The sequence below is a fragment of the Amblyomma americanum genome, chromosome 9 (assembly GCF_052857255.1).
Source record: "Amblyomma americanum isolate KBUSLIRL-KWMA chromosome 9, ASM5285725v1, whole genome shotgun sequence".
Classification (NCBI taxonomy): Eukaryota; Metazoa; Arthropoda; class Arachnida; order Ixodida; family Ixodidae; genus Amblyomma; species Amblyomma americanum.
Genome location: NC_135505.1, coordinates 4,054,094 through 4,081,760, shown reverse-complemented (window position 1 = coordinate 4,081,760; position 27,667 = coordinate 4,054,094). Strand labels below are relative to the sequence as shown.

The following is a 27,667-nucleotide window of genomic DNA, read 5'->3' as shown; positions in this document are numbered from 1 at the left end:
ACCCCCAACTCGGTTTCATCCGTTGCACTACTAAGGTAGTGTACAGCTTTCCGCTCACTTGCAGTAGAGTGTACATTGGTCAAACGGGACGCTGTTTTAATGAGAGAGCTAGGGAGCATTATAATCTGGTGAAAGAAGGGAAGAGTGGTCATCTTGCTATCCACTGCCGGGATTGTAAGTGTAAACCCATATTTCGGAGAGCTAAAATTCTTGGCCGTGGAAGAGATCGGATGGAAAGAGAGATTATTGAAGCATATCACATCAGAAAAGCAGGTGGTCAGTGTGTCAGCACCGCTTCCTTGTCTTTTCTTGATAATGAAATGGCGTTTTTGAATCATTGCGGTTGATTGCCACGAGGCGATATGTAGCGCTGTACTTAAGCTTTGGTATTCTCAATAAAAATCAGTTGGAAGTGCAGCATTCGTCTTGTCGTATGTGTGTGTGTCTTTTTCGTGCCCGTTTTTTCGTGCTGCTTCGTTTTCTCAAGATGATCTGAGAGAACCTGCCATATGCGCTGCTCTGCTTGTCTAAATCATTGACCATGCTTTGCAATTCATCTCCTGAGTGACTCAGCAAAGCAATGTCATTCGCGAATCGTAGATTCTGCTGGTATTCTCCCTTAACTCATATCTCCAACTGTTCCCAATTCACGCCTGGAATTCCTCCTGTAAACAGGTGTCACAAAATTCGGCCCATATTCGAAAAAAAGGCGCTATGCGGAAGCAATCGCGCTCGCACGCTGTAAAATAAAATAAAAAAGCGGAGAAGGATCCGCGGAAAGCGCCTACCTTTGCGTGTGCTGCTGCCCTTTCCACCCACCTCGCCGACGCGGCACCAAAGGAAGGCACCGTCTATTTTTCTCGAACGTCCGAGTAGTTTCTACCCATTTTCGACTGAGAGGGGGCAACCTTGCCCGCGCTATAGTGATACCCTCTCCCCTTCGCCCTCGCACCGGCAGCTTCGCATAGCGAGAAGGACCCATAATCTTCTAGAAGGTTCGATCAATGGCGACGCGCGCGGCGCGAGAAGGACAAGGAGCTTGTGCAGTTGATACTGCGTGTATGTGCGCGCCTGCCTTGGGGCAAAGAACGAACAGACGCGGACCGCGCCTATAAATGAGAGCTTTAACCGCTGTCTGTCAGCCCGAGCCGCCGTCTAAGCTTCTGAGAAGCGCGCCCGCTCGACTCCCGGGAGAACACCACTCGCTCAGCCGCTGACCAGCGAGGCAACGTGCGCCAGTCTGCGGATCGGCCCCGTTGTGTTCCTCAGGTCGTCGGACTGTCGCACTGCCCGGTGAACAAATCGTGTTTTGTTTGTCTGTCTCTCTGTGTGTTAGTGCATTTTAGGTGCAAAGATTCTGTAGAATTGTAATCTCTCTCGATTGTTACTTTGCCCGAGTGGCATTGTATTTGTAAATCACTTTGTATGTGCTCGTACGAATGATTGTGAAGTCCTCTGTATCGTCTCTTTGCTGTATAAACATTGTTTTGTTTTCTGAACCTTTGGCTCCGACCCATTCTCTGGCTTGCGACTGGCGAAAGCTGGGCACCAAACGACCACTCCCCTTGTCACTTGGTAGCAGGTCTCCGGCTGAGCTTGCCACGCTGAGTCGAGGGCATCTCCTTTGTGACCGAGACCGCTACCCCCACACACTCTAAGGGTGTTGGGAGTGCACGCTAAAGTGCGCGAAGTGGTGACAACCGGCGGTGAATAGCATTGGCGAGATCGTGTCTCCTTGCCTGACGCCCTTCGTTATAGAAATTTTATTGCTGACTTTATTGATGACTATGGTTGCTGTGCAGTTGCTATATATGGTATATTCGAGTATTATGACATAAGGCTCTTCTACACCACTGAGTCATACGCTTTCTAGTAATCAATGAAGGTTATATATAGGAGTTGGTTATATTCTGCGTGTTTCTCTATCACCTGGTTGATCGTGTGAATATGATCTACTGTGGAATATCCTTTACGAAAGCCTCCCTTATCATTTGGATGAAGTCTAAGGTTGGCCTGACTCTGTTAGCGATTACCTTGGTAAATACTTTGTAGGCAACGGATAGTAAGCCGATCGGTCTGCAATTTTTCAAGTTCTTGGCGTCTTCTTTCTTAAGAATTACGATAGCGTTTGCGTCCTTCCAAGTTTATGGTACGGTAGAGGTCATAAGGAATTGCGTATACAGGGTGGCTAGTTTTTCTAGCACAATTTCGCCTCCGTCTTTCAATAGACCTGCTGTTACCTGATCCTCACCAGCTGCTGTTCTCCCTTGTACTCCTTCTAAGGCTTTCTTTACTTCCTCTTGCGTAAGTGGCGGGATGACGCATTGCTGTGCGCTACTGCCTCTCTCATTAACGCTCTAATTACATTGTTTACTGTATAAATTTATGTAGATCTCTCGGCTACATTGACTATCTTATACATATTGCTAATGACATTGCCCTCCATGTCTCATAACGGGTACATCTGATTTTTACCTACGCCTAGCTTCCTCTTAACAGCTTTCTGGAAACCTCCGTTCTTCAGAGCATGCTAGATTCTTTCCATATTGAACTTCCTTATGTCGGCTACCACCCCCCGCTTCCTTGCGCTTATTATTAACTTGGATAGCTCTGCTAGTTCTATCCTGTCTGTAGGGTCAGACGCCGTCATGCTTTGGCGTTTCTTAATCAGATCTTTCGTCTCCAGAGATGGCTTGCCGGTATCCTGTCGAACCGTTCTACCGCCTACTTCTACATCGAGGTCCGTAATGATGGCTGTTATTTTCTCGTTTATTGTATGAACATCAGGACCGTCTTCCTCAGTTAAGGCTGAAATCTGTTCTGCAGCGATGTCCTGAATTGCTCTATATTTCCTTTTATCTCTGACTCGTTAATGGACTTCTTCGACAGCTTCTTCCGTTCCCTCTTCAAGTCTAAGATAACTCGAGACCTTGCCATACTGTGGTCGCTACAGCGCACCTGTCCGAGGGCGCCCACATCCTGAACGATGCCAGGTTGAGTGCATAGTATGAAGTCTATTTCATTTTTAGTCTCACCATTGGGGCTCTTCCAGGTCCACTTCCTGTTCTCTCGAGTGCAGAAGAAGGTGTTCATGATCCGTAAATTATTTCTGTCTGCGAACTCTAATAATAACTCTCCGCTGCTATTCCTAGAACCTACCCCGTAGTCGCCTACCGCCTGGTCGCCAGCCTGCTTCTTGCCAAACTTCGCATTGAAGTCGCCCATCAGTACAGTCTACTGTGATTTTACTTTGTTCGTTGCCGATTCCACGTCTTCATAAAAAATTTCAACGTTCTGGTCTCCCATGACGGATGTAGGCGCGTAGGCCTGCGCCACCTTCAGCTTGTACCTCCTATTGAGCTTAATTACAATAGCTGCCACCCTCTCGTTAATATTGCAGAGCCCCTCTACGTTGTCAGCTACATCCTGATTAATGAGGAATCCCACACCTAGTTCTCGTCTATGCGCTAATCCGCGATAGCACAGTATGTGCTCGTCCTTTAGTTGTGTATATGCCTCACCTATCCTCCTAACTTCACTGAGCCCTATTTAATGCCCGCTAGCTCCTCGAACAGGACAACGCAAACCACCACTGGATTCTCTCCCTTCTTCCAGCTGTACGGCCGCGAGCCCCCCTGCACGATGGGTACTCTTCTTCGCTACCACCCCGACATTTCCGAGTCCACGCGACTCTCCGACGCCGCCACGTACACCGAAGAATGCCGTCAGCTTGCTCGATTATTTACCACGCAGAACCAGTGGCAGCAAAAACATGACCGCAACACCTCTGAGGCCTCTATAAAATATCCCGCCGACTCCCTTTTGTGGCTCTGGGTGTCTCTCACAACTCCCGGCCCTTCTCGGAAACTGCATACTCGCTATCTTGCGTCGCTGTGTCCGCGAAACCGTCCACGCAAACCGAATGAAGCCTATTACGACCCCTCTATTGTTCCTTCCCATAAGTCGCCAGGCTGGCTCCTTTTTCAACAGGGGAAACTGCAGTCTATCAACTGTCACAGGTTCCAATACCGGCATGCGCCGACACTACGCTTCGCCTGAAGACAAAGATGTTGGCCCGCTCTCTTGGTGCTGGCTACGCCTGAATGCGCTGCAAAATCTGACACAGCGTCTCCGAGGACACATAATAAACGCACGCATATACTTCCATTTTATGAAAAGTAATAAAATATCTTCTTGTGCCTGAACCGAACTATGAGAGGCGACGCATTATCATTCTGTATTGGAGCGCGTCCTTCAGTGTACCACTAATTACTGCTCTAGCTGCATGCACCGATCATGAAGTTGTCTGAATTGAGATGACCTGTTACATAGGTGTTACACGACCTGTTACCTTGCCCGCTAAACCTGTGCAGATGCATGGCTCCTTGCGTAAATTGGACAGGAGCATCACGCCTCACGGCCACGTTTGCAGACGGTCGCGCTGCGTGCGAGATTTTCAGTAGTAGATTTCACATTGATTCCTTATCCGGTGCAGAATTTTGACAGCGTGGAATGCTGTCTGTGCGTCGCTGTCATACCCGCGTGTAGCATCAGCTGTCGCTCATCAGAGGTCAGGAAAGGCGATATTCTGGCAGATGCGATGTGCCATATACGCAGAAATAAAGATATTAAGTACATCATGGCATCTCTTTCATTAGTTGATTAACAGCCAATTTCAAGCGGCAACTATGATGATGCCTGTCTGGACAACCAGCACACAGCAAAGCCTATTTCAATGGCAGAAAATTTCGTCCAATTTCGCGAAATTTTTCGTTTTGATCACGATGGCGCAACTGGTTTGGTGCAGCCTGGCACATTTTGCACAAGGGTGGCGTCACTACTAACGGTTTTCTATTCTCACTATATAGCGCATTGTTAAACCAGAACAATGATCTTTATCACGATGAGTTGCTGACACGTTTTCAAATCCCCTACCTTGTCAGCGGATGTGGCCTCAGGCGCGCATGGTGAGGCTGGTGAAGACGCCGCCGCGGGCGCCTGTCCTGAGGACTGCGTCTGAGCCCGCTTGCCCAGTGTGTTGATCATGACGTCCATGACGTTCTCGTTGACACGCAGCACGCGGATGAGGTCCGGATGTTGAAAGAATATGCGGTTGTTCACCAGGGCCCTGCATATAGACACAAGCTGGCACTTGCCAATATGACATGGTTTACGCAAAAAGCGTACTGGCGCTAAAAGACGAGACAACACGCACACAAGACAGGACTGGCCCCAACTTCCAAATAAGTTCCAAGTTCCAAATAAGCACGCAAAGATAAAAGCAAAACCTATACAAGCGGTGACATAAAGGCACGTTTGCCTTTGTTATGTCACCGCTATGTTATGTCATGCTACAAGCAACTAGCTCAAATGAAAATCTCGCTGCAAATATGACTTTTTTCTCTTGTACAGATGCAATTAACTGCAGGTTCTTTCGCAGCTCGCATATGTAACGATGAAATATATATGAAGAGTTAAATCAGTCGCATTATTCCTTCATGAAAGAACAGCTCACTCAGCTAATGACCTTAAGGGCTGCTGCTGTGGCGCAGTGGCTATGGTGCTCGGCTGCTGACCCGAAAGACGCGGGTTCGAGGCCCGTGTGTTGTGCAGTGTCAGTGCAAGTTAAATAACCCCAGGTGGTCTAAAATATCCGGAGCCCTCCACTACGGCGTCCCTCACAGCCTGAGTCGCTTTCGGACTTTAAACCTACATAAACCAAACCTAATTTACCTTTAGCCTTTAGTAGTAAGGGTACTGTGATAAAAAGGTCACAAGATATGTCCCTTACTCCCCTCTTGCGCAAAGAAAAAAGCTGCTACTGAAGCAACACTGAGCATACTTGTAGCAAACAAAAAATGCTAACTAATGGTGAAACAAATTTGTAACAAGTAAGTCAAATAGCGTGAAGTTATTTCCAAATCCCTGCTCAGGTGGGATGGGTCTGATTCCAAAGACAACAGGACTACCTAAACAAAGACGGAGAGATCATCATGAAGAAACTAGGACTAACGACATACAGCAGCTTTGTTTTATAAATCTGCTCCTTGGCAATAAAGCCAGCACACTAAAGAGTTTTTACTATTTCATTGCACATACTAACTTATATACGATTCAAGGGCTAGTGCTGCTTGATGTCTCTGAGATACTATGCACTGAAAGAGCACGTGAGACATTATATGATGCAGTATCTTAATGTGCTCTTAGACACAACAGTTTTCAGCCTCAGTAAGCAATACAAAGCATTAGAAGGAAAATCAGACGGGTCGCAACACGTAGAACAGCATTTTTTTCCATGAAGAGGCCATAATAATCCTAATGATTGGTTTTAAGTATACAAAGCCAACTTGAAAGATCCCTCGATCTCCATTGAAGAATGCTCTGCCTTGTCCAGCGCATGAAATCACTGCCTAGAACATCCTTGAAATTGACATAATGCTTCAGCGTGCTTATTTCAGATAGTCTCATCACATTCAGCTTCGCAACAGTAGCCAGGCAATATACTCTACTGGAAAAAGATATCCGTGAGGGGGACCAACAAATCTCAAGATCACATCAAACATGGCTGCAAATGTCCGATTGTTGCACACAATCCCCTGAGGGACGTACAGCACTAAAATTGTTTACATTCTACTAAAAAATGCTGAGGAATATCTAGCACATAATGATATCCCAAAGTTTGGTGTTAAGAGGACATCGCATAAAATATGCGCTAATTGGAGCAGTATTGAAAAAAAAAACATTATGGGCGATCAATCGAATTGATGCAGAGGAAATGCGATAACAAGTTCTTTGACTCCGGAATCTATGCCAATTCTGGTTATATTCTTATATTTCACTATCCAATCTAATCCAATTCCAACTATGCAACTATACGAAATATGCCTCATTGTTAGGTCACAGCTAGACCTCTTACCAGTACTGGCGCAGTGGTTAAGCAGTGGTTAAGCATTGGCAGGTCGCAGTTTCAAAAGCAGCTGACGGTCGGGATCGCAAGGTTGATCTTTGAAATGAAAATGATTTGTAAGTCGCTAACCAATTCAGACAATGAAGAAAGACGTTTCGGGATTCCTTGATCACAATAAGGCAGACAAGACAAGGAGGTGGCATTGTGATCAAGGAACCCATATCGGTTCCGATACACTTTTCTGCATTGCTTGACTTGGTCAGCAACTGTAACTTGCTTTCACCTCTATGCCTGAGAAGACGAATTTTTATCGAATCCTCGGCTAAGCCCTGCTGTTCTTCCAGCAGCGGTTATTAAATTTAATCTACTAAAAAATGCTGAGAAATCCCTAGCCCAAAAGGATATCTACTGTGCAATGAGAGAAGGATTATCTCCTGCAAGCCTACTTTTGACAGAGTATACTGAGGGGCCAGTTGGTCAGACATATTATAAACGAAAACGTAGCATATGGACGGGACGTAGAAGGGCGAAGACAGGACGATTGCTACTCGTCCTGTCTTCGCCCTTCTACGTCCCGTCCATATGCTACGTTTTCGTTTATAATAAGCCTACTTTTGCACAGACTTCAGGAGGCTGCCTATTTTGCACATTTGTTTTAAGTAATTTTTTTGTCAGCTATTTTCATTTTGCAGCGAAAGCTGTGATAGGTTTGTACAAGCCATTTAGTAGAAGCAATTTAGGGGCCACTACCGCAGCGGTCTAACATGTTGGTTCAGCACCACTGTCACGTACCTCAAAGTGCGACTGAGGTATCCACTGACCCATAGAGCCAGCTATGCGCGTTTCCTTCCCTTGAAACCAATGGAAGATTTAGACCGCAATTAAGGCAGTACTGGGGCCTAGACTATTTGTTTCGTGTAAGCGGGCCCTGGAGTCCGTGAAGTGTGCTGGAAATGTGAATGAGCCGAATACTGCAAGCGGAAGAAGGCCGAGTATGCATGTGACTATATGGATGCCAGAACGGACCGGTGAAACACCCAACCGGGCAGTCAACCTACGAAAAATCGAAGTAGGCCTGCCCTCTCCAGTCCAAGTGGAGAGGGGGTGAAGGAACGGTTGGCAGGTGAAAAAATGAGGAGGGGGAAGCAGCCTCTCCCGTTCGAGTGGAGAGGGCGATTCTCACTTTGCCACCAGCCAGATCTGGCAGGGCATGTAGTGCAAATTCAAGTTAGTCGGATATTGGGAATGCACTAGATTCCAATAGAATGCAAGCGTACGAGGCAGGAGGATAGCTCGGCGGATTAGATTAAGAATTTTGTGGGAATAGGGAGGCCGCAGCTGGTATAGGACAAAAATGGAGAGATATGGTAGAGGACTTTGCGTAGTCAGGCTGATGATGATGATGAGGAGACGTGGCAGGCGGTTGGCAGGTGGTTTACACAACGATACAGCATCGGACGCTGTTTCTAATGCTAACGCATTAATAATGTCAATGAGAACAGCAGCATAAAAATTCGACAATCCTGCACCACTCACAAAACGGGCATACTCACCACAGACTCTTACGCATGACCTCCTCTTCAAGGGGCGACATCTGAACAGGCAGAAGGGCACGCACACGGCCCAGGTGGCTCAGGACACTGATGATGTCCGCCTGGCTGCGGTGGCTGATGACGTACGTGTTTTCCAGGGCGTTCATCAGCTCGCCGCATGAGCTGTAGATGCGCAGCAGCAGCCGGAACATCTGCCGCACCACCTCGCGGTCTTCAATCTCTGACTGCTCTGCCCATTTGACCACTGTCTGGACCACCTTGCGCGTGAGGATCTCTGTGCATGCAGCAAGAGAAAGCTCCCTCTGGTCTGCTTCACATTGCCAGCAGCACTGCCTAACTTGACTAAGACCATATTAAACTGATCTACTTATTTATTTGGTGCCTGCGTCGCCAATAGGCATTATAGTCTAAAAACCACAAAAAAAGAAATCACACACTCAACACATGAAAAACAAGATTCATTTGGTCAAACAATCACATGTGGCAGGAAAGCATTCTACCCATGGATTGATTTGACGAAAAACTAATAACACAGTATGTCAGTTTTAAATGCAATTTCATACGGTTTTAAATTGTGCTCCCTTCTTATTAAAACACAAAACAATAGCTTTAAATGTTTTTATCTGTCTGCTCCAGTCTTTGGACGAAACACTGAGCAAAATTTCGCTCTGAAATTTCTTTCAAATTTTAACGTATTCATCTCCGACCAGTAAATATTTTGTAACTTAATTTATTCTCTTATGCAGTTTTGGTCTCCGTTTCAACAACCAAGCGATGGCGGTGACATCCAAGTTCTCTGTAGGTCACGTGAGGCATGTAAAAAACTGCAATCTATTTCCTGCTCTGTTGTTTTCATTCAGAACAACACATAAGCCAGTCCCTGTTAACGACTGAAATGTCAACAAATGAAAAAGCTTGTTTTTACAGGCCTCATACGACCTAAAGACAACTCTGACTACACAGAAAAAGGTTGGCCATTGAAACCGAAACAGCATGAAAGAACAAATTACATATTTACCTGTATAGGGGAATGGCGATTCACGTACAAATACAAAGTGTTTTACGCATCGCTACAAAGAAAACGTGCAACCAATATTTGCTGTCTGTACTCCAGGGTGAAATGAGCCCAATTTGTCTCATCTACTTGCTTATCTGTTTTAGTGTGAATACTGTCAATGCCAAGGTTTACAGGAGGGGATCATCAATATCACTTGCAGCCTGCACTCCTTTAAGACGCATTGGGCCCATTTCACCCAAATTCGTACCTTCGGGCAGCGTGATGTGCTCCTTGTCCTCTTTGCCGGGTTCTTCGGGCGACTTGACCAGGTTGACAAGGGACATGAGCTTCTGCCGCAGGCTACTGGTGCTCTCCCCCTCACCCTCAGCAGAATCCTCCTCAGCCGTGCAGGCCGCCTTGAGCCGCCCCACCAGGTCATCGTGCATGCCGCTCAGCAATTCCCGCAGGCTCTCACCACACGGGCACTGGTCGCTGTTCTCTTCCTCGAGGTTCTTGAAGCCCAGGATGGCACGCATCTGGAGTGGACCATGAGTGCATCAGTATACCTTCCATGATTGAGGGTCTTATAAGAGTGGCTGGAAAAATGGCCAGGCTTAGCTTGGTTAAGCCAAGAATGCGTTGCATATCTCGATGGAGTTCCGTGCTGCTCCGTTGACTCGATAGGCTATTGACTCGATCGTCATTGAAACTGCCCGTGTAGCAGCGCTCGATCGCCTTTGAGTCGATAGACTATCGGTTCGAGGGCCCTCGAAATGCCCGTGTGACAGGGGTATAAGACTGTCCCGGCGAAGGAGCGCAGCTCTTTTATACATATGCCGTGACGTCAATCATAGCGCAGCGCCCCTAGCGGGAGGAGCGGGAGTCAGGTGGTGGCTGCGGCCGCGCGCGACCGTGCCAGTTGTGGCCTAGCTTTTCCTCCGTGACGTCACGCGCCGGCGCAGCGCCCCTAGCGGGAGGAGCGGGAGTCAGGTGGTGGCTGCGGCCGCGCGCGACCGCGCGAGTTGGGGCCCAGCTTTTCCTCCGTGACGTAACCTGCCGGCGCAGCGCCCCTATCGGGAGGAGCGGGAGTCAGGTGGTGGCTGCGGCCGCGCGTGACCGCGCGAGTTGGGGCCCAGCTTTTCCTCCGGCTGTCGTGACGTCACGTAACGTGGTTTGGTGGCTGCCCGGCCGCGCCCAAGGGCTGAACTGAGTGATTGCAATATGCAACGCATAAAAGAAAAATTGGAGGGGACACTCAAGCTCTGCCGTGAGGGTATGACGCGATCGCGTAATGAGTTAATTCCCATATATGCATGAGGTGCCGCGTGAACCTGATGCTGCTGATGCTACGTGCAGGGAAACGGACTCGCGGAGCGGCAAACCACATAGAAGCTCTGCCAGGCGCATTGCCGAAACGCGCGGGACTTAAGTTGCAGTTGTAGTTCGTCGGCACATCATTCTCGACAAACCCGATGCCACGAACACCACCATAGCCGCCGCGCCGAACGAAAGGTCAGCAAGCCGCAAGCTTCGTGTTGAACACGCCTTGAATGTGGGCTGCGTTGTTCGCCGCTCACCGCGTGATTCCTGCGTCCCCGCGCGGCCCCACTGCGTCCGAGCGAGACGAGTGGGAGGCACTTCATTCGCACGCTATCTGTTTGGGGGAGTGGCGTGCATTGCGAGGAGGAGGAAGTGGTTTTAGTGGGCGCCGCCTAATGGCGCTACGTGCGCGCAAAGCGAAGAGGAAAAGTAGCGGAAACGTACTTTGTTACTCGCTTAACGGCGACTTCTGTAATTTCTATGCCCATAATCACTAATACGCACCATAGTACATGTCTCTAAAGCACCTTTCTAAGACAACGCATTCACTAGACGCGTCTTTGTTCATTGCAAATCACCGAACTTGCGTGTAAAGACAACAAAAAAGCTGGCGTGTCGGAGTGGTTACCGTTCTCGTCTCGCACTCTGGAGGCCCAGGTTCGATTTCCCAACTCGGACAATTTCCTACTCGGTTTTATTTATTAATGCTTCTGTGATTTTTCTCTCATGGCCAACGGCGCCGACACCAGCTTTTCTGAGACACGGGGCCTTTAACGCTACCGCGTCGGAAGATTAAAAGCAGGCAGATATCATTGATACAGTAAAGAAAGACCCGTAGTGCGAAGTACAAAAGAATAGGGTCACATTTTCAACGGCTCACCTCTCTCACTTCATCATCATCAGTCTTACTGCACCCACTACTCCCACAGGAATGGAAGAAAGCAGAAATCATCCCTATTCACAAGTCAGGAAGCAAGACTGATGTTACTAACTACAGACCCATTTCCATCACCTGCTCAGTACCTAAAATACTTGAGCATATTATCCTTAAGCACAAAACAATTTTTCTCGAAGATGAACGTATATTATCACCATTTCAGCATGGCTTCCGCCATGGGCTTTCCACGGTAACTCATTTAATAGAACTAATACATAATTTATCGCAAAGCATAGACAGCCGAAAACAAATCGACCTAATACTACTTGATTTTTCGGAGGCATTTGGTCGGGTTACGCATAACAAACTAATTAATAAGCTTGATACGACACTAATTCAAGGGCCTATAGTTAACTGGATTAGAAATTATTTATCAGATCGAACACAGCTTGTAGAAATTAACCAACAAACTTCCTACATAGTCCAAGTGTTATCCGGTGTTCCCCAGGGCAGTGTCTTGGCCCCCATCTTCTTCTTAATCTTCATCAATCATTTAGCCGCAAATTCTAATGTCAACATACGACTTTTTGCAGACGATTGCATCATTTATAAGGAAATCAACACAGTTGATGACCATCATACACTTAACAATGCGCTTAAATCTATACAAAATGGTGCACGGATTGGCAGATGACCCTTAACGCTACTAAATCAGCGTGTATGACAATAACAAGGAAGAAGCATAAATCAAATTTTCCATACACCATAAATAACATACCACTCACTACAGTCACGGAATATAAATATCTCGGTCTACCTATAACTGATGACCTCCGGTGGAACGCCCACGTGGACATGGTTACATCAACAGCTCTAAAACGACTCTTTTTTATTAGACGACGTCTGCGACTAGCCCCTGCCCGAACTAAACATTTAGCGTACAAAACTTTGGTTAGATCTGTCCTAGAATATGGTAACGTCGTTCAGTTCCCTCATACTAATCAAATATATGCAAAACTCGAAGCAGTTCAAATAAAAGCTGTCAGATTTATATTTAAATAAATCCAAACAACTGACTCACCAACAGAAATAATGAAACTTGAGTACAAACATTCCAAATACGTGGTAAACTCGCGCGACACAAGATGATGTATCAACCAATTCACCAGCTATTAAAACTTGACGTTACTAAATATATTTCCTTTTCGAAAGCAAGATCGACGCGTCACAAACATTATAATACACTTAGCTAGTACCCTTTCCATACTGACTGCTTCAAATGGTCATTTTTTCCGTTTGCCACTCGTGAATGGAACAGCCTAAATCCTTCAATAACTAGCAGCTCATCGTTAGGAAAGGTCAGCGCTGCTATTGAGAGCTTGGTACTTAGTTAGCAAATATTTTTGTGCGTGTGTTTTCCGTGTTGCTAATATTGTTTCCTATTCTGTGTGCCTTTTTAATGTTAACTTTGTTCAGGTATACACAGACTACCAGTATTGTTTTCGGAACTATTGCGATGTAACTTCTGTCATGACGCCTATTGTAAGATTAATTTGCCTTTTTTCGATATGGTTATGATACAGTTCGTTGTATTGTTATTCTGCGTTGTTGTATTTTTGGTTGTATTTCCATAGTTAATTCCAGTGCCTTTGCTTTACCCTTACTATTAGTTGTTTATTTTACGATCTTCACCAAAATGATGTATTTTTTGAACTGTTATTAATAACCCTATTTTGCCCTCCTGCAAAAATCCCAAATGGGATTAGCAGTCTGTATATATAAATAAAATAAATAAAATAAATGCCTCTCCCATGTTTCTCCAATCAACACTGTCCTTTGCCAGCTGCACCCACCCTTTGCCTGTAAACTTTTTAATCTCATCCGCCCACCTAACCTTCTGCCGCCCCGTGCTACGCTTACTTGCTCTTGGAATCCACTCCGCTACCCTTAAAGACCAGCGGTTATCTTGCCTTCACATTACATGCCCTGCCCAAGCCCATTTCTTCCTCTTGATTTCGACTAGGATGTCATTAACCCGCGTTTGTTCCCTCACCCAGTCTGCCCGCTTCCGGTCTTTTAACGTCACACATATCATTTTTCTTTCCATGGCTCGCTACGTTGTTCTTAACTTAAGCTGAGCTCTTTTCGTTAACCTCCACTTTTCTGCCCCGTAGGTGAGTACCGGTAAGATACAGCTGTTGTACACTTTTCTCTTGAGGAAAATTGGTAAACTGCCATTCATGATCTGAGAGAACCTGCCATATGCACTCCACCCCATTCTTATCCTTGTAGTCATTTCCCTGTCATGTTCCGGATCAGCTGTCACTACCATCCCTAAGTAGACGTATGAACAAACCAATTACTGCACACCGTATAACCATGTACATTGAAACGAATAAAAATACACAACATCAAATGAGCCATTATCATATATGAGCTTGATACATCACTAAAGGAGTACTTTTGCACAGTGTGGAGAGACATAAACGCCACAGAAAAGCAGCGACATAAAAGCCCTTCCGGGTTCAGTTCGTAGCAGGCTATTTACGTGCCTTCTTTCGCAGCGTCTCATGCTTACTGCCTGCAAAAAAATAAAATGTTCACAAAAAGAAAGAAAAATGGTTTTTAGCCGGTCATTTGTGAAATTCAAGACATGCGAGGATAGCTTGTATCTCGCATGATTTACGATTGCTTAGCTATCTCGGCTGGTTTTAACGCTTTTATGTTTGTGTGTCCCATGATTAGATGCGTATAAATATGCGCCATGTCGAATATAAACTTAGTTGAAAGTTTGCGCTCATGTCTCGTGGTGTTCCTATGTGGTGTTGTCCCTTTGTCTTGATTCTAGCACTCCAAAGTTTCAGTATGCACGACCAACTAGCCCCCTACAAAGCTTTACTGACGTTTATTTCTTGTACATCGGGCCTAACTTGTCCCCGCTTCCTCGTATGCACTTTTTCACTGGCTTAATAGCTGAAGCAAGATGCTGTGCAAGAACTGTGTCCTACGCACTCTACCACGAATTGAGCGCCTCAGTCATTGCCTCGGTGTTCGGGTTCATGGCCCCCTCCGAGACGACTTCTAGGAGGCTTTGCAAGCTTCTGCGCGAAAAGACCTGGCGACAAGTGCGCATCTATCGAGACCAAATCAAGGTCACCTGCGCCGAAACACTCGAGCCGGAGCAATGCAAGTACATGTCACAGTACTTCTCTGAGTACGCGGAATCGCTAGGCGAGCACCTTTGGGACACTTCGTTCAAGAGCTTACCCAGGAAGGCAAAACGGAGGCACCGACACAAGCCGCAGTTGATCAACGCAATCGGGTGCACTCTTACACCATGTTGTGCAAACTCTGAGCAAGGGACCAAAATTTGCCACCCATCCAAATGTGGGCCGTTTCGAACGTTTTGAGCATGGTGCAATCAAGGCGGAAAGCTGGGCTAGTTGGTGTTTCATCATGAATTAAAAGACTAGCGCATATAACAGAGACACAGACAAAGAAGTAGACAGGACGAGCGCTAAACATCAACTGAGTTGTTTACTGAACATAAAGGAACATATAAGCAATTCGGTGGTGCATGCGCACACTGGGTTAACAATACATAGACAATCTAATCAAGGTGTGGCAAACTGTTCTTTAGGTACATTTTTTCTTTTTTGGTCAAGGTAAGTGAACTAGTGCTTACACAGTTATCACCTTCTCTGTCAATGTGATAGGCCTCACAAATCTCGCGACCTAACTTTGTGCCTCCCCTACCAAGCACACACGTGGCACCAAACGCCGGCACGCACCCGCACCGCTTACAATGATTGGCCAAATGACCGCCCCCTGCCAATGAATCTACCAGCGTGCTGTGCTCTCGTAGCCGCTCGTTCAGGCACCGTCCAGACTGCCCCACGTAGCATCTACCGCAGGAGAGGGGTATGCGGTATACGACGCCAGTAGTGCAAGGCACAAACTTGCAAACGTGTTTTGTGGTGCAGACCGGTTTCCTTTCTTCATTGACCGCTTTGCACATGCGCACCAGCTTTTCGGGGGCAGTGAACATCACGTCCACACCGCACCTCTCTCCAACTTTCTTCAGCCGGTGCGATAACTGGTGCACGTACGGAATAGCGGTACGCCTCAGCCTCCTGCAGCTGGTTTCCGCTGCCACACCAGGGCGGCCACCTGCCCTGATTTCTTTCAGGAGGCACTGCGCTACAGCCGTCACGGTATCCATAGGAAAACCGGCGTTCTGCAACCGGTGCACTTGCGTCTGCAAACTGTTGATCGGAACTTCATGCGTGAAACTCAACCCGACAGAACATGCACCGAAAATATCTAAAACACTTTTTACAACCTGTGGTTTGTCACTCTCGTTCTCAACATTCACAAACACAATAAAATCATCCACATATCTAAAACACCTCACTACACCTTTTTCCCTTTTCATGCACGCTGCAACGCGTTTGTCAAATTGACCTAAAAAAATTTCGCTAAGTATTGGAGCTATGCATGAGCCTATGCAAATACCGTCTTTTTGCACGAACAACTTGTCGTTAAAACAAATAAAGGTGGATGAGAGGTAACACTTAACTAACGCTACAAAGTCATTTACAGAAACCCCGCTGCTATTTTGGAACTTAACAGCCCCCCAGCTTTCAATTCGCCCTTTTACTGCGTCTAGTAACTCTATTTGGGGAATGGAATAAAAGAGCTCCTCAATATCTACTGAAAAGGCGAAATTAGCTCCTGAAGCACCACCTTGCTCACCCAAAAATTCAATTACATCCTTAGAGTTGCTCACACGAAAAGGGTCTTCTACATCTAGCTGGCTAAGGTGCTTTTGAAGGTATTTTGATACCAGGCCTTGCCAGGCTTCATTCTCGGATACAATCGCTCTGAGTGGCATGCCGTCTTTGTGGGTTTTGGCGGAAAAGAATACGTTTAGACCCAGCGTCTTCGCTGTTTTTACAGACTGATACAGTCCTGTCAAATTGAGCCGTTCACACATTTTTAATGCCTCTGCTTTTACTTTTCTGCCAGATATTTTCAGGGGAATAAAATTCTTGTCAATAGCTTGCTTAGCCTTTTCAAGATACATCGTTTTGGGCAACACGACGAATCCACCCTCTTTATCAGCGGTCAGCAAAGAAAGGTTATTATTCTTGAGGTAATGGATTGTATTGCTCACCGCTAGCGTTACCCCACGCGAACACGGCTTTCTACTCGACAAGCAGTCAACACCTTCGGAAATACATCTAGCCTTGTCTTCCACGTCTGCACATTGCCCTACTTTCCTAACCATGGTAATGAGTCCGAGAGGTGTTTCGTTAACCTCATTACAAAATTTAGGCCCGCAGCTCAAAACTTTTTGAACTTTATCTGGGAGACCACATTCTGCTAAACACAACACTTTTTTCTTAGGGACATCTTGGGAATCCTCTTTTGCTTTTTTCCAAGCACACAATGATGGCAGGCCACAAGACCAAAGAAACTCGGTAACATTCGCTGCCTCTCTGGCCCAAGTCCTGATAAAGGCATCACAGGTTACCTGGCAGCTTGTCCTGGTCGCAGCATGCACACGTAAGCACAACTGCAAATACCGAATGCTTCTCCAGAGTTCGGCACGGAAGATCTTGGTGATTCTTCTGGTATGTCGTACAGATGCTTGGTAGGGATGGAACAAAGCTTGCACGTCAGGCGGTACCAGTCCATTCTTCAAGGCGAAGGATAGCACTCTTGCACGATAGGTAGTGACTGCTATTAGGTTCACATAAGTAACTGAAGGATCACGACACATAAAAGAAGGAAGCACAGGGCCCGATGTACGAGAAATCAATGCAATCAAGGCGGAAAGCTGGGCTAGTTGGTGTTTCATCATGAATTAAAAGACTAGCGCATATAACAGAGACACAGACAAAGAAGTAGACAGGACGAGCGCTAAACATCAACTGAGTTGTTTACTGAACATAAAGGAACATATAAGCAATTCGGTGGTGCATGCGCACACTGGGTTAACAATACATAGACAATCTAATCAAGGTGTGGCAAACTGTTCTTTAGGTACATTTTTTCTTTTTTGGTCAAGGTAAGTGAACTAGTGCTTACACAGTTATCACCTTCTCTGTCAATGTGATAGGCCTCACAAATCTCGCGACCTAACTTTGTGCCTCCCCTACCAAGCACACACGTGGCACCAAACGCCGGCACGCACCCGCACCGCTTACAATGATTGGCCAAATGACCGCCCCCTGCCAATGAATCTACCAGCGTGCTGTGCTCTCGTAGCCGCTCGTTCAGGCACCGTCCAGACTGCCCCACGTAGCATCTACCGCAGGAGAGGGGTATGCGGTATACGACGCCAGTAGTGCAAGGCACAAACTTGCAAACGTGTTTTGTGGTGCAGACCGGTTTCCTTTCTTCATTGACCGCTTTGCACATGCGCACCAGCTTTTCGGGGGCAGTGAACATCACGTCCACACCGCACCTCTCTCCAACTTTCTTCAGCCGGTGCGATAACTGGTGCACGTACGGAATAGCGGTACGCCTCAGCCTCCTGCAGCTGGTTTCGCTGATGTTCAGTAAACAACTCAGTTGATGTTTAGCGCTCGTCCTGTCTACTTCTTTGTCTGTGTCTCTGTTATATGCGCTAGTCTTTTAATTCATGAGCATGGTGCACACGATTGCGAACAGCGCACCCTCAGAAGAGAAAGCTGCGTGTGGTGCAGATTCACTGATCTGTGCTAAGCAGAGCATAACCAAGACGACTAACATATCTATTTTATTCTTATCTTATTAACTATTAAATTTTAACTTTTAACTTTTAGCTTAACTAACTTATTCTTATCCTCCTTGTTATTTCCTTCCCATGATCGGGATCAGCTGTCACTTCCTGCCCTAATTAGACGTATTTATTTACCACTTCCAGGCTCTCGCTGCCAATTGTGAACTGCTGTTCTCTTGCTAGGCTGTTTAACATTACCTTGGTTTTCTGCATGTTAATTTTTAGACCCAGAATTCTGCTCTGCCTGTCTAACTCTTTCATCATGATTTGCAGTTCACCTCCTCAGTGACTCAGCAAGGCAATGTCATCAGCGAATCGCAGATTATTTAGGCATCCTCCATTTACTCTTATTCCCAACTGTTCCCTATTCATGCCTGAAAATACCTCCTGTAAACAGGCGGTGAATAGCAGTGGAGAGATCGTGTCTTCTTGCCTGACGCCCTTCCTTATTGGAATTTTATTGCCGACTTTATGGAGGAATATGGTAGCTGTGCAGTTGCTATATATATCTTTCAGTATTTTGACATAAGGCTCTCCTACACACTGATTACGCAATGCCTGGGTGCCAATCAAGTTTTCAAGCTCTCTCTCTGTCCTCAATGGTGCTTTTAAAAGAAGTCCTCTAAGTGATGCTAGTGATGGAGGTGGACAGGTTCACTCATCATTCATCATTTTCAATATCTTCATTCATTCATCATACTAAAAAAATAAAAACAGCTGATTACTGTTGCAAAAAAGGTTTCCTTTCTTTAGAGCGATTCTCAGAGTGCAATAATTATACGAAGGTTTATAAGTAACGTATTAGTTGGCGACTTGAATAATAAGTTTTGTGAAACATCCAGCTATTTCTCCGTCAAGAAGAAAAACTGGCAAAATGCAAGGTTTGTTTCCTCGAAGTGGTGTAGAATAGCCAGCATAATTAGGTAGGGGGAAACATGCGCTACAATTTTGTGCTGATTCAACTTGGTAAATAGGAAATGCTTGTTTGCAAGTTTCCTTTTATTCTACCAATTATTGAACCAAAACCACAATTCTAAATTCACTTCACAACATTCTCACTAGATTTTCTAACTTACTGTTCGCTCACAGCAACATTCCTTGAACTCTGCCGATTCTATCTGCTCTTTTGAAATCTGTTTTCAGGCCTTACCACTCGTTCACAATTATTAAATACCATTTAACCTGTTGACCCCTCGTGTTTGGTCCTTTACAGCCTGTTCTCACAGCACTGCGAAACCTGAGAGATTGCTACCACGCAATGAACACTGAAAATTGATAGACAAATGAAAGTCGCATTAGTCCAACACAGTGCTGATGAAAAAATTGTAGGCATTTTTTGCACCAATACGGGTTGTCCTATTGCAGCAACTTATGTGACTGACTCATCGAGACAGCCTGTAACCGATCACCAAGCAGTGACTTGGGGCCAATGTGCACGTGAATTGCAATATACTTTCATAACACTACAAAACAGACAGCACCCAGTCAACCGTGAGCATAACAAAATTATTTGAATTTATGCACACAACAATGTGCTAATACAACCAGAGGAAAAAAATCAGAACATGTACCCTGAATATTTTATATTGATATATGTTTGTGCACGTGTGTGTTTAGATAGCGAGCACACACTCATTCCAAACATAAAATAATGCGTTTACATGTGTTTTCCGGCAGTGAGTGTGCCTTATTGTATTCTTTATTTAGAAAGATGCAAAATTCATCCAAAGGACACGCCCTGACAAAGGACGACATTAGAAAGGCACAGTTAGCTAAATGGTTGCTGATACTGTAGAAGCTTGGGCAAGTTGGTGTGACGGCGCTTCTGCGCCATGTCTGTGCACTTGTCACGTCCTTTGTCCCCTGCGCTGCTGAAAAACCATAGCTAAATGGTGCACAGAGCTGTAATGAAAGCCAAAGAACCTCAACTCAGCAACACAAGCCATGTCATCAACCCATAGAGTGCACAACATACTGCTAGAAGCAACCAGTCCAGAATCTGTGGTACTCCCTAAAGCACATCATGCGTCTGCTGCCGCCAGAAGACAAAAATAACGATAACATCCAGAATTACAATCCGATATCAATATTACCGTTTTTATGCAAGGTCACTAAAAAACTGCTTTCAGTAAGACTTAGCAGATACCAGAAAAGCATAGTATTCGGTCCCCCTACCAATTTGGATTCAGAAAAGAATATTTTAATACAACTGCCGTTTCTACCTTTCCAGACAGGATATTTCTGACTTGGGGTCCCTAGCAGCGGACATATTTATCGGCTTCGCCAAGGCCTTTGATTCTTTAATGCACAGTATCCATAAAGAAATGTTAATTGGTTATGGCGCCAATGACACACCCCTAACACTCATTGAAAGCTGCTTAGAAGACAGTCATCAAGTTGTTTCCTTCGGAAATTCACATTCAAGTGCTAAGATAATTAATGTTGGTTTCCTCAAGGCTCCGTCCTGGGACCTTTATTTTTTTGCTTTATATCAATAACTTGCCTTGCCAAATAACTTATGCCCAAACTGTATTATTGTCGATGATATGAGTCTCTTGTTAGCAGACCGCTATGAAAAGCCCTGATTAGAAAAGTAAACTAAAAATTACAAAATATACATAGATGGTGCATGGCGAATGCAATAAACCTAAATCCTAGCAAAACCGTTTTTATACTTTTTTCACTCTGGAAGAATTGTTTCCCAGCATACAGATGTAATTTAGGATAACCAGCTTATTCAGTACGCTACCAAGACAAAATTTTTGGGTAGTGCGATAGATAATTATCTCAACCTTGATTTACATGGCTGATTAGTGATTATAAAAGCCTCATACGGCCTATGTGCAATTTCTAAATGCCAAAATTTCTTCCCCGTTGATGTGCTTGTTAACCTTTATTACACCTCTGTCTATTCACATATTAGACAGATAGATAAAGAGGAGGAGGGAAAGACAGGGATGTTAACCAGAAAGGGGTTCCGGTTGGCTACCCTGCACTGGGGAAGAGGGATTAGGGAGCCAAAAGGAGGAGGAGAGAAGGGGAAAACGGCATAACACACACACACACACACAACGCTGTCACAATTTGTCACTCAATCCAGTCGCTCTCAAGTAGGCAAAGAGTGCTTTGTATGCCTTGAGGGCAGTCGACTGCTGTGGCCACGATATTATTTACTGTACATGTGTATGGGGATGCATATAATCATCGCACATGGCCCTCTTATATGCTTTGCAAAAAGAGCTCTTCAAATTGCCGCGCAAATTATTCAGTATGCACACCCGGATGAATTATTTGCGTTTTGAGTATCCTAAATATATACAACCTACTAACATATAATAGCGCTTCCTTAATTTAGCAGATCATTCACAACACAAAATATTTAACAACAGTATGTCTTAATCATTCACTATGCACCAACATGTCTACGACAAGAGATCTGCTCTTGCTTCCTGCAACACACACCAACTGCGGTCGACAAACACTAGAATTTATGGGGCCTCATTTGTAGAATAGCCTTGATTCAAATTTCAAATTCGTTCAATTATCACCTACTCTTCATGCCTTTCGTGAACAACTAAAACATTTTTTACTGAATTCATCCTACTCTATTTTTTTAGTGCGTTGGTTTTGTGCTTTTCATGTAAAAATAAAATGATTGCCTGATGTTTTCGCTAGTGTCCAGTGCCTACTGCTGTAATATGTTTACTGCTAAATAGTTGGTTATTTTTTGCTGTCGTATACATCATATGTATTGGCTTATAGTGGTGGGAACACTTGAACAAAATTTGCTGGTTTCCTGAAGTTGTGTTTTCATTTCATACTTTGTGCTAAATAAATACACTTTCTCTCTCGTTCTTTCCTTCTTTCTTTCTTCCTTTCTCTCTTTCTTTCTTTGTTTTAAACAAATAGGTTAGTCGATTATTGGTGTTGATGACCAAGAAAACAAAGCTGAAAAGCGAAAACCAGGTGAAAGTGGCGAACGGGTAAGACAAAAAATTTTGGAGGGTACTTCCGACGACTTGCTTGCTGTGAAAGCGAAACTATTACTTTTTAAATTTATACTTCTTCCTTCCTTTCTAATGACACACCTACCCTTTTGAATAGAGTCGTAGAGCAATGCATACACTAGGTTCGCCTGTAGTGCCAAGAAGCAACCTGGTTTTTGGCTCACGGGTTGCTTGCTCGTCTCGCAATCTTAAGGTCGTGATTAAATTCCCAGCACCTTCGGAAGAAATTTTTTTCTTTACTGACGATGTCATTGCGGGATTTGTGGAACACTTTTTCCTGGTCATCGACGACGACGCCAGGTTTCGTTGCTAATCGGCCATATAAGGCTTTTGCCTTTAAAAATGGCATATTTTGTGGCAGCAGCAGAGAACGTAAGAACCGCAAAAACTATTCGGTCATTGCATCCTCCGGTCATTCCATCCTCTATAGGGGGCGTGGCAGAAGTACGGCATGGCAGTGATTGCGCTGCTGACATAGTGTCCGTCTCTAGAAGTAAAGTAGCTTCTTGTCATTACGGCATATTTCGTGAAAGGATTCAGCGTCTAGATAAGCGGCAGCAATTTCCAGCTATTATGCTTGAGCTTGACTGCATCACAGGCTGGAAATAAATGCCCATCGACATGAGCATGGAATAGCTAGTTCGCAAGTGCCGCAAGAATTCAGTCTGTGATCACACCAAATTCGGAACAGTAGAGTGAGACTCTAGGATTCTGAGCTTTTACTTCTTTCGCTTTCTGTGTGTTTCTGTGCGGTGGTTACCAACTCACCACGCGTATACGCAGGTATAAAGGTCTTACTTTTTTTCGCGGTTTTGGCAGTTTTTGGCCCTTACCTGAAAGCACACTTCTACAGTTAAGAATTTAAGCTATAGTCTGAAGCATATACTTTATTGGCACACGTAGTTTGACGCTATATTTGGCGACTACGTGAGTGCAGCCCTCGGCTGCATACATATGGCATGTACATTTATTGCGTGCTGCTCATGTACTGAGTTTCTAGGCTAGTTTGTCGGCGGCGTACATTGGTCACATATGCGGTAATAGAAGAAATGTATACTGATGTTTGAAGCAGCAGCCAGAGGACCATTTTAACTTAACTGAACAGCCGGAACTAGCGCTCAAAATGTGGTTTCAATCGATTGGGAAGACAGCAGTTGTTCGGAAACATTTGCAGTTATTTTGCCACTTTGTACATCACATCCCAGAAATGCAGATATAACTCTGAAATTCTTTCCATTCATACTGCCATTTTGCAATCATGTTATGACCAGAAAGCTGTGCTTAATCTAAACTTGAATCGACTGAAGCTGGATGAGAGCCATAACGAAGAGCTGCAATGCAGAGAAATGCATACGGAAATGAAGGAAAATTCATTTGCTGCAAACCTCCGCCACAAAATGCCACCAGTCTTAGTTCCCATCAGCTCAGTGTTTAAGCACTGCACTGGTTCTGTACAGCTGAAGTTCGATACAACGGTCGTATAAACAAACTAGCCCCTCAAGAAGTTCTCTTAAACAAAACTCGGAACGGAAATGCATTTACGATGCGGTATCGTGCATGAACAAGGTGCCTCGCTGGTAAACACGAAAGGCATGGGGCTGAAACGCCTAACCAACCTACCTAACGCACTTATTCACTGCTATCTGCACTTTTTACTTGGTCGTAGAAACAACAACGCTCTACGATTCGCATATCATAGAATAGCAAAATATTCTTATTTTTGGGGCGTATGTTCAAGCTCCAAACCACTGCACCCGCCTTCCCCGCACAGAGCGATCGCCGGCTCGTTGCTTCAGAGGCCGCGTGACGCCGCCACCATTGCCGGAACTACAGCGCCATCGTGATGGAAGTAAACGGTATGCTTACTTTACCTTCTATTTTTTTTTAAATATACCGCTGCGTATGCCCAGCTCCCCAACAAATTTCTTATGCTGCTCTAAGGATGTTCAAGTGACGTCATGTGCACATACTGGAACTGTTCAGGAGCAAAACTTTTGCAAGTAGCTCCTGCTAATCAACGCGGTCGATATGAAGCACACTAAGATAGCGAAAAAATATATATATCCCTCGTTTAATTCTTGCCCTTACACACGTATGACAGTGGCATGAGCCACGCTTCATTTTGGAATGTGCGGACTATAGTTATGCACAAAAGGTATGTCACTATATATAATGATCACAAGGTCACAATGCATGCACATACAGTCACAAAATGACGCGGCACAAGCCAAGACAGCTGACAGCCGACGACTATGCCGTGACCTCCCAAGAACGGTCACTCATGATGGCGGTCCAACCAACTCAATTTTCCAAGGCTCGTAGTAAAGTGCCAATCGTGTTCTCTTGTGGTGCGGGTTTTCGCTACCATGCCGCGGCACAGCTCTGATCCGAAAAGTGCGCCGCCAGCGCTGCTTCGTAGAATAAGTAGCGAATAGACGTAAACAGCACCTTGGCCTTAAACACGCCATAAAATTTGACCAGCTAAAAGTTTCATGAGGGCTTTATGACAACATTTCAAGCGACTCATGAAGTCCGGTATCATCGCGACGAGAACGTGGGCCTCCTAAAATGCATTTCGTGCATTTGTCACCATGCATAAACGTCACGGCCGACGTACCTTAAAAAGCAAGATACCAACGAAGCGTCAGTCTGAATAATGCGGGACACATTTGGCTGCTTGTGTTGAAACATCTGGCGGACGAACCATCCCGTGACGCAGTGACAAACTTCACAGCGGTGAAACGGCAAGTCAACCCAGTCGCTAAACACAGGCTATCCCGGGGAGGAGGAGGAGGGGGGGGGGGGGGGGTTAAAGTTGCGGCCGATAAGTGGTCCACGCCAGCGCCTATCCTGAAATTTGCGCGCGGAGTCACGGAGTCTACTCGCGATGATACAACAGCCATAGAGTTTCTTGCTGTTAGCCAGAGCGGAAGCTGGCGCTGCTGCACCTAATCTGCCTCAGCCCTCAGCCACCATGGACACTCAAAGCATCATGGCCCGGTGAGCTACTTGGTACGGGAAAGTCGGATTTTTTCAGGAACACAGAGTGGCGTTACTGAGATGTGCCATTCCGTTCACGGCGCGCCCCACGCGCAGACAGACGGCTTTGGCGCGAACGTAGAGCTCAAAAGCCATTGTAGCGAGAACGCAACAACACACGACGCAAATAAATAATTTTTGTCTTCCGAAAGCCATTAAAAACCTTTTAATGTGTTTTAGCAGCAACATTTATTTTAAAACCTGTTTTTTTTTTCTAAAGTGCGCCTGTTAAGCACGAAATATTGTTTTTTGTGGTGTGCAATACTTAGCCAATAGGAGAGCAAGCCATCTCCTATTTGGGGCAAACTTTATATTTACATGCTTTTCTGCTCGTTTGTCGCAATTTAAAGACAGGATATTGAACGTTAGGGGATTCTTGATTATCGAACAACGTTTATTTTTGCATTATTTTTTGGCCACAAGTTGTGGTTCTGCGGTTCTCTCCGTCCCATGATGCTTAGAGCGCCAATGGTGGCTCAGGTCACGGTGTGGCTAGAGTAAAGTGCCTGGAACATACTGACTAGTGTGTTGAGCGGCAGGGCCTCCAAATGGGCGGGGGTAGCAGCGCCAGTGCTGCCTTCGAACTGTGGCGGCCAGGTGGCGTTTCTTGTAAAGGTGCCCGTCAGGCTCAGCGGCCCTCCCTTGCTTGCTTGCTGAAGTCGCTGCAGTTGCAGTGGCCGTGTGTTTACGAAACGTTTTGATCACGTCAGCACTGATTTTTGGTCTTGTTTGCGCTGTTCTTTAAGCCGTCGCAAACTGGAAGTATCACCGGCTAAAATGCAACGCGAAGCATCAAGGCGGGGAGAAAACATGCTTCGTGCCGCTGTGTCGGAGCGGCTACCGGTCAAACCCGGACAAGGTATATACGTAATGCGGCCGTTCAGCCCCGCACGACTTGTGGAGTGGAAGCTGATCAAAAGAGAGTACCGCAAGCTAACTCCAGCATGCGTTGTCTGCGAGAAGCATTTTGAAGACAGTTATGTCGAGAGCAGAGGGCAAATACGGGCAGGTTGGTACATTTTTGAAGAACTGGATAAAAAACAGCCCTACGGAATTCATGGTGAGTAATTGAATTGAATTAACAAAGGCGGGACAAAGGCAAAACAAGCGTAAGACCGCCTTTGCTGCGCTGTTCACCCACCATGAACGCCTACCAACTCGCCCAAATCTCAGCTTTACTCAAAGCCCTACGGAAGACGAGACAAGAGAAGGACATCGCTGGTGTTTGCCCTTCTCTTGTCTCGTCTTCCGTAGGGCTGTTTTTTACCCACGTCGAGAGAACGTTCAAAGTTACGGTGGCCGACATCGTCAACGCGCTCGCCAGAGAGAGACACGTGCCTCTGGAACAGTCCAGAAACCAACTTCACATATTTTGTTGTTCGTTTATTAAACACTTAGTTCAGTGCTCTGCTTAATTTGCCAGAAACATTTAGCAATGACTTCAAAATTTTTTACTTGTTTATTTTTTATGTGACTTATTTTGTGCTATATTGCAGACTTCGTAGATTCGAATCAATGACACAATTGTAAGACTGGCCTTCGGCTTTGGAATCTTCAGAGGGGGGCGCTCAACAAAGAAGACGACGGGAAGCGCCGAACGCTCCGTCCCTCGTGCGTGCTCTGGACTGATCGCTGCCTCTTGTCTGTACCTGGACTGTACCGCTGGTTGTTCGCGACGCAGTGCTTTGTAAGACGTTTCTTATTACAAGTGGTGGAGGTGCCAACGATCCCCTCGCCCTGGAGCTTCGCACCCGCGCAATGCCTACCGCCTCTGCAATGTATGAGACTGTCACCCAAACAGCTTCACCGCTTCCGTCGGCTGTCTTCTGTTGCGGCGCCGCGAGGCAGCGTGACCCGGTCATATTCAGCGGCACAGATGGCACGGAAGTGGAGGATTGGTTGGCCTCCTATGAACGCGCAAGCGCATCCAATAAGTGGGACGATAACGTCAAGCTCATCAATGTTATCTTTTATTTGAGCGACGCAGCCAATCTCTGAATTCGAAACCACGAGGCTGACATCTCAAACTGTCCCGCTCTCAAAATCAGTCTGACAGAAGTGTTTGGCCGTCCCTCAGTGCGTAAGCTTCGCGTCGAGCAACGCTTGCGAAGTCGGGCCCAGCAAACCGCTGAAAAATTCACCACTTATTTAGAAGATGTCGTCGACCTCTGCAAGCGTGTCAACCCTTCTATGAGCAA

General features: G+C 45.7%; 1 protein-coding gene across 1 annotated transcript in view; it reads right to left on the bottom strand.

Annotated features, from left to right (window-relative positions):
• The window catches only part of RyR (Ryanodine receptor), a 1,185,515-nt gene that overhangs the window by 686,318 nt on the left and 471,530 nt on the right, over positions 1 to 27,667 (bottom strand). The window contains 3 exon segments of the mRNA XM_077638630.1: positions 4,936 to 5,128; positions 8,461 to 8,734; positions 9,726 to 9,993. Of these exon segments, the coding sequence (XP_077494756.1) occupies positions 4,936 to 5,128; positions 8,461 to 8,734; positions 9,726 to 9,993 (735 nt within the window).